Source organism: Gastrolobium bilobum, unplaced genomic scaffold (assembly GCF_033153095.1).
Source record: "Gastrolobium bilobum isolate Gb01-03AN ecotype WA unplaced genomic scaffold, APGP_CSIRO_Gbil_v1 utg31314, whole genome shotgun sequence".
Classification (NCBI taxonomy): Eukaryota; Viridiplantae; Streptophyta; class Magnoliopsida; order Fabales; family Fabaceae; genus Gastrolobium; species Gastrolobium bilobum.
The window spans coordinates 37,631-45,908 of NW_026899517.1; the positions used below are offsets into that span (position 1 = coordinate 37,631).

Here is an 8,278-nt window from a genome sequence, read left to right on the forward strand (position 1 = left end):
AGACTCGAGTTGAAGATCAGGATTCCACTGAAGTTGAAGGCTGAAGACATTGAGTTTTTATTCTTCTTCTTCTTTTCTTCTTAGTTTATGAACAATTTTCATTTTTTTTATTTTTTTAAGTCAGACATGAACATGTCTGGCTAATTTCTTTATGTAGTTGGGATCACGGACCCGATGTGAATCCTTTTATATTTTATGTATTAATATTTTATAATTTAATTAGTTAGTTGTTTTATTCTACCTGGTTTAATTTTTCCATATCCTGTTTAGAATAGGCCACTCTAAATTATAGGGCTTTGAGGGTTAAAATTCACAATAGACATATTGGGGTTTTAATCTGGACAGGGGTAGAATAACAATTTGTGTATGATCTAGACATAGGCTTACATAAATTGCAGACTCATAATTCATTTGCTTAATGCTTAATTCAAGAAGAATCAGTAAGACATTAGGGTTCTAATTGGGTTAAAGAGTTGAAATCACTAAGACATTAGGGTTCAACTATTTTATAGGAAAATAATGAATTGTCTGAACAAACGAATTAATTAATTATAAAATACAATATAGGAATATAAGGGAGGATCAGAGGTGAAGTGTATCCTGACTACAATTTTCTTATGAATTTTTCATCAATCTTTTCTCGCGTTCTTAATCTTTTCTTGCATGCGTTCAAAGTCCACTGTTAATTAAATTCTGTTTTTAAATTTAATTGTTTTAATTTCTGTTTTGGATTTTCCAAACTCAATTATTTCACAATACAAACAAATTTTCTGTTCCAACTCAAGGGGAATAATTAGACTAGTACTTGGTGCCTCAATTCTCATGGGAACGATACTTTTCTTATCACTTTATTACTTGGAACGATAAGTATACTTGCCGAGTTCATAACACCGAGCTTTGATCTTAAAAGGCCAAGCCTGTGTTTGAATGTGTCAGCCTGATCAAGCATGTTATCTGTTATAAATATAACTATCGGCATGTGGCCTAACTTATTTACAAAAAAATAAAAGCCTTATTTAGCCTGTTAGCCTGTTTTTAAAAAATAAGACAACACAAATTTATCCAAATAGAATATACAATCAACAACATTAATAATTTCATAAATATTCATAAACTCAATTTATATGCAAACAACATAATATAGAATAAAATCATTCAAAAAGTTTGTTTAACCAATAAAATGGAGTGAAATGCATTGAGAAGAAATAGAGGGCTATTATAAGTAGTATAAAAAATATAAAATATAAATAAAAAATAATATACTAGGTCAGCCTGAGAGGCTTTAAGGCCGAACTTTTAAATTGCAGTCTGAAGTCTTTTTATTAAACGAGTTTTTATATAAGTCCAAGCCTGGTGCCAATAACCAATTTTAGACATGAAAATTCAGGCTTTCACAATTCGAATCAAAGGTCCCTGATTTGTTTAGCGGCTCTAATTTTCTCTTTCATTGTTTTGCCTTTGTGGGAGAGAATATATTTTCTACCAGAAATGATATTGCCTTGTTATAAATATAGTTAATTAAGAGGGCGAGCGGGATACTGTTATTCATTTATGACTAAAATATTAGGGGCTCAAATGGGAAATGGCCACCAAAATAACTATCACAATAGTCAAAGGACAACGTGCCGAACCAACTTTGCAAACAACAACCTGCTACGCTGACCAGTCAATTGTTCAGATATCCACGTTTAAATACCAGTGATTTCTTGGAGCGCCAAATGGATCTGTGATGAGCCAATTGGAAACCATTGAAAAAGAAAAACCAGTTATTCATACGTATAGTTTATTACAATTGATTCTCGTTTAATTTTTATATAGATGGATTGAGAGTAGGTCGTCTCATGTTTAAAAAGATGGTCATATAAGTAATTATAATCATATAAAAATGAATCAATAATGATAAAAGAGAAAAAAAAAAAAATATTAAAATATATAGTTACTAAATTATAAATATTAATTTACTTTTATATAATTATGATTGTTCTAAATGATCCAATTATATATTTTTTTAAACATGTATTTTCAGTTAGATTATACGTATACTTCATTTAAATTGGTTCTCGTTAAATCTTACGTATTTTGATTCTTGTTTTCCGTTGACGCATCACGCATTTATGCTGAGACGTTCAAAAGTCAACAACAAGCAATTTTGAAAGGAGATTAAATAAAAGAAGAAAATATTGAAGATGCGTGTTTTAATTCTACCGGCAGCCCAAAAGTCTTGCAACCTGTAGTCAACTAAGAAATGAGAAATATTTATCTTTTTAAATGACACAACTTATATCATTTCACTCTCACAAAGAGGTGGAACTCATACCTTTATTTTTTTTGTCAACTTTCTCTCCACCTTTATCTATCTATTTCTTTTTTTCAGAATGACACAACTTTACGTCTTTTAAGATGATACACACTTTACCATTTACCAAATTTAAAAAAAAAAAAAGGTGTGTTATAAAAAATATAAAAAGGGTATGTTACAAAAAAAAAGGGTGATGCTCACCAAAAAACCAATTTTTTTTTTTTAAAAAAAAACGGAACATCAAATGCTAAAATAATAAGTACTGACATATATGTGGGGGAGAGGGTGTGTTTTCTCTACTTTGCTAACCTCAACAGAGTCAGAGAGAAATGGAAGAAGTAGCATGGGCCACCACTGCATGCATGGTTGTTACGGTGATACTGACTCTGATAGGGGTATGGAAGATGCTGAACAGGTTGTGGCTGAGACCAAAGAAGCTGGAGATGCTGTTAAGAAAGCAAGGTCTTCGGGGCAGCCCATACAGGTTTTTGGTTGGGGATATAAAGGAAATGTTGAAGATGGGAAAGGAAGCCCAATCCAAACCCATGACTCTCTCTGATGATATAGTGCCGCGTGTAGTGTCATTTATACATCAAAAAATCAACAAACATGGTATGTATGGCTTTAAATATGCTTAGCACTCTTATATGCTAATTTTCTTATATTTCCTATTTGTGTATTTGCCAATATGTGTTTTTTTTTTATTATTATTATTTATTATTTGGGTATCAAACATAGAGTAAGTTGGATTTTGGAGTATGACAGTTGAAACGCTCAATCCCTTTCGATGAATAACGGATCTGACCCAAAGGTTTCCCTAGTTTTGACCTTTGAGCAATCGTCCGTGCCTGATTTGACAAGAGAATCGATTCAATCTCTTTGCTCTGATTTCTGGTCTACCATTTGATCCATTGTCTAACAATTTTGTTACCACCCTTCTCCATAGAAAATGGTTAGCCACTTCTTGAGAACACAGGATTTTAAAAAGATAAAATAAAATAAAAATACACAGTTGGACCTTATCACGTATAGCATTTCGTTTATGATATGGTTTTTTTTTTTTTTTTTTTTTTTTTTTTTTTTAAATATTATCGATTGGTTTATCAATTACTCGAATAGTCCCATTTAAGTCAATCACATGCCTAAGCTGGAATAATATTATCTACATGCCTGGTGGTCTCTAGAGTATTGCCTTTAATCTCAATTTTAATTCTCTATAGAATATGCAAGCTGTAATTATAATGTTACTTTTTCAAACTGTATCTTTATTCATTATTTGTTATTAAGTCATGTAACAAACATTGAATTGACTCGCATGGAAAGCGTACATTCTTAGCAGATCCTTAATTTTTTTTTTATATATTTTGTTATTAGTAAGCATTTTTATGAAGTTTGGTGACACCTTCGTATGCAGGCAAGAACACTTTTATCTGGTTTGGACCAACACCCAGGGTGATAATCACAGATCCTGAGCTCGTGAAAGATGTATTTTTCGGTTACCATGACTACCGAAAGGTTAGTATAAATCCTCTTGTCAGCAAGTTAATAGCTACTGGTCTTCTAAGTCATGAGGGTGAGAAGTGGCTCAAACACAGAAGGATTATCAACCCCGCATTCAATTTAGCAAAATTGAAGGTCACTCTCCTTTTATCTCTTTAGCTTTAGTGATGTAAGATTAACCTGTGTATGCTTTAAAATATTTTAGAAAAACCATTTTTTTTTTCTTTCTTTCCTTTTTTTTTATTTCTTTTTTTTTCTCTCACAATCTTTCTTTTCTTATTTAATTTTTTTATCTCTCTGTTTTTTGTTTTTATTTATTTATTTATTTATTTATTTTTCTTTTTTTAACTTTCTTTTTTTTCTTTTTTTAATCTTATTTTCATTTTATTTTTCCTTTTAATTTTTTATTACTTTTTTTAATGGATAGTGTTACAGGAAAGGTTATATTTACAAACTTTTTGTTTATAAACTACATTATGTCTGACCGGTAATACTCTAGTGTATTACCGGTGTAGTTTGTAAGTTTGTAAAAAAAAAAATTGTCAATATAACCCTACTCTGATATTGTATTTTTTTATTTTTATTTTTTTACTTTTCATTTGAATTTATCTGCCACCAATTTTAACTGGTTTGAGATAAATGTCTTGTTGATTTTAGAAAAATAATTTGGAACTCAATTGCAAATGCTTTTGCTTATAAGGAAAAATTATTTCCCTTAGAAAAACATTCTTTTAAGTACTTGGAGTGCTTTTGTGCTTTTGTGCTTTACGAGCAAAAATACTTTACAGCCACACAGCAATTTGATAAGAAACATGCTCAGAATGTTAATGTGCTTACTTTGATACAGCGAATTTTAACTTGTAGTTATTTCCATATTCCATTTCAGGTTATGTTACCAGCAATCTTTAAAAGTTGCTATGATATGATTAGCAAATGGGAGGACATGTTGTCTTCAGATGGATCGTGTGAAATGGATGTTTGGCCTTCCCTGCAGAATTTGGCTAGTGATGTTATTGCTCAAACAGCATTTGGAAGTAATTATGAAGATGGAAGAAGAATATTTCAACTTCAAAAAGAGCAAGCTGAACTTACAATGAAAATTATAATGAAAATTTTCATCCCTGGATGGAGGTAGGACTATTCTGTATATGAGATCACACATGATGAATTAATTAAACAGAATCTAACTTATTAAATTAATTTAATTTAATTGAAGCAAGTTTGCCTTAAATTTCATACTAGAGACCATTAGGAGACAACATTTATCATTAAGAATCTAAAATAATTGTTTTACTCGATGTCCACTTTACCAAATATAATGCCGAATCTCAATTGCAACTTCCAATATCAAAGTTCTAGCTATTATAAAAACCATGTTAGGTATTGACAAAACAATCACTCAATGTCTAGTTGATATTGGAAGGAACACTTCCTATGGGACAGTTCCTTCATGTCATAATTATTTCCATGACTGATTGTTTTTTCACAGGTTTCTACCTACTAGTACCCGTAGGAGGATGAAGGAAATTGACACAGAAATAGTAGCTTTACTGAAGGCTATGATTAACAAGCGAGAGAATGCACTGAAGGAGGGTGAAGCCACTAAGAATGATTTATTGGGTCAGCTTTTGGAATCAAATCGGACAGAAATTCAAAAGCATGGAAACAATAAGAATATGGGTATGACACTTCAAGATGTAATCGAGGAATGCAAGCTATTCTACTTTGCAGGGTCGGAGAGTACTTCGGCTTTGCTTGTTTGGACTATGGTGTTAATGAGTAGATACCTTGATTGGCAAGAACGTGCAAGGGAGGAAGTGCTACAAGTCTTCGGCAAACAAAAACCAGATTTTGATGGACTAAGTCACCTTAAGATTGTAAGTATGTGATTGTTCTCTTTAGAGACGTGCATGAGTCGAACCGAACCGGTTTTTCAAAAAAACCGAACTGATTTTTTTGAAAAAACCGAACCGAATTGGTTTAAATGGTTCGGCTCGAAAGTGGTTCGGTTCGGTTCAAAACGGGTTCGGTTCGGAACTGGTTCGGTTCGGTTCGGAACCGGTTCGGGTCGACCCTCTTTTGAAAAGAAAAAAAAAATTAAAAATTTAAAAAATAAAGTTATAAAAATTAATTTGGTTCGTTTTGAAAATGGTTCGGTTCGGTTCTTAAACCGGTTCTAAAAACCGGTTCGGTTCATGAACTGGTTTTTAAAAACTGGTTATTTTATGGGGCGGTTTGGTTCGGTTCATGGTTTGGCCCAATTTTTTGGTTATTTTGCACACTCCTAGTTCTCTTGATGATGAATAATATACGATAGTTGGTTCTGTTGGGAATGGAACGAGGGAGCCCAAAACCCTTTGCAAAGGGTACATCCACCAATGGACCAAATGACAAACCATAATAAGCGGGCCGACACCACATCTTAACCCAAAACCTTAAGGCCGTAGGTTTATGGGTCTTTCACACTTATATGGTCATCACTTGGTCTATGTCTAGTCTATGTGGTACTTCTTTACAACTCATACTTGATTATTTCCAACATCCTCCCTCAAGTGTGAGGCCCAATATCATTCTTACCCTAAGGGCAACTTCTGCGGAAGTCCTTTTTTTTTTCTCTTTCAAATATTAGGGTCACACTAGCCTTCTGCAGAGGCCTTCCAAACACTTGGCCCAGATCGTTGGCTCTGATACCACTGTTGGGAAATTCATTCCCCTGAACCCGCTTGACATTGGAGTTTGAGGGAATGAATTTCTCAACAGGTTCTTATTACAAAGAACCAATTCAACCTAAAACCTTAAGGTATTGAGAGAGGATTTTTTTAAATAATTTATATTATTTTCTAACATGCAAGAACCTTATGAGCTTGAAACATGGATAGTGCATAGGCCCAATTTTTTTTGTCGGTTTACCTTATGCTTATTTAATTCCACGAGTGAGAGGCGGTGAGGATCGAATTCGTGACCTTAGTCACTGAAACTTTGATACATATAAAGAACCAATTCAATTCAAAACCTTAAGTTATTGAGTAATGATTTTTGTAATGGTTTATATTATTCTCAACACTTACCGTTACCATAAATATTTTTCAATAGGTCACCATGATTTTACACGAGGTTCTCAGGCTATACCCACCAGGAACTGTGCTTACTCGAACTGTTCACGAGGATAGGAAACTTGGGGACCTGACATTACCTGCTGGAGTGCAGGTTTCCTTGCCCATCGTTTTGGTTCACCATGACTCTAAACTCTGGGGTGATGATGCAAACGAGTTCAATCCAGCAAGGTTTTCTGAAGGAATTTCAAAGGTAACAAATGGTAAAGTTTCATTTTTTCCATTTGGTTGGGGTCCTAGAATATGCATTGGGCAAAATTTTGCCATGGTGGAAGCAAAGATGGCTCTGTCAATCATTCTGCAACATTTCTCCTTTGAACTTTCTCCAGCTTATGCTCATGCTCCAAGCGTTGTACGCACTCTTCAGCCACAATATGGTGCTCAACTCATTCTACGTAAACTGTGATATATGTTGGATATATTAACAATATAATCTAATAGTATATTCGCGTACAAGTCCACTAATAGAAAACATGTTTATTTGGGTCCATATGGACTAGAGCACAATAACTTGTATTATCTATAGGGTTTCTTAAGTTGGAGGTAACACTGTTGAGTATTCCAAATTTGATGTCTCTTGGTGTAATACTTCAAACACTTCTAGATCTTTCTCTCTCAAACTCATTACCTCCAACAATATATACAAAACCAAAAAGGCTCGTATTTTATTATGATGTTTATCACATGGCCCTTGGAAGCTTATGCATGTAAAACTTCTTTTGATACTATCGCATATGTTTGATTTCATTTACACAATTAAACTGAATCACTTAATTAAACGCTTGTTGATCTTCTCACTTCTTATTAAAACAAAACAAAAATGTTCTTTGGGTGTGGGTATGGTATGGTTATGTTTCTCATTCTTATTTTTGTATATAGAATAGTTTGAGCGCCTGAGCATGTCCCATGCTGATAAGACAGCGGATCTGATCAGAAGCTCTAAGAACGAAGGAAGAAGAAATAGAAACAGAAAGTGAAGAAAAATTGCTACTTTCTCTAAATCAAATGCAAAGATCCTACTTTTGTCCTTAGGTGTGGCCAGAAAATTGAGTGCCCCGTTTCTCCAGTTAGCTGTTATGATCAAAAGGATAATTTTCAATGAAATCCGAAAAAAAAAAAAGACTTTTATGCGTAAGGTGAAATCAATTTGTTGGATATATGGAATAATCCGAAAATTTTTACTATGATATTAGTTTAGTTCTAAAATTAAGCCCAAGTGCCTTAAAACAAAAATATTAGTATGACACAAGCTTTAAGATTCAGCTCAAGTGTCTTTTTATTTGTTGTGAATTTTGGTGTCTCCTAGTGTGTGTAGGGAAGTGTAAGGAGGGGTCTTTATATAAAGGGGAAGAAGAAATGAAAGTTG

The 8,278-nt window shown here is 33.1% G+C and overlaps 1 protein-coding gene across 1 annotated transcript; it reads left to right on the forward strand.

Annotated features, from left to right (window-relative positions):
- The first annotated feature begins 2,628 nt into the window (after positions 1 to 2,628).
- LOC133290903 (cytochrome P450 72A68-like) lies at positions 2,629 to 7,318 on the forward strand. The gene is made up of 5 exons (XM_061489051.1): positions 2,629 to 2,911; positions 3,714 to 3,934; positions 4,686 to 4,930; positions 5,289 to 5,676; positions 6,893 to 7,318. Exons 1-5 carry the CDS (start codon positions 2,629 to 2,631, stop codon positions 7,316 to 7,318), a joined length of 1,563 nt encoding a protein of 520 aa, XP_061345035.1.
- The last annotated feature ends 960 nt before the right edge of the window (positions 7,319 to 8,278 follow it).

Coding starts and splice junctions, on each gene's coding strand:
- LOC133290903 (XM_061489051.1), top strand. CDS start 2,629: ATGGAAGAAGTAGCATGGGCCACCACTGCATGCATGGTTGTTACGGTG. Junction 4,931..5,288: donor ATTTTCATCCCTGGATGGAG/GTAGGACTATTC, acceptor GTTTTTTCACAG/GTTTCTACCTACTAGTACCC. Junction 5,677..6,892: donor GACTAAGTCACCTTAAGATT/GTAAGTATGTGA, acceptor ATTTTTCAATAG/GTCACCATGATTTTACACGA.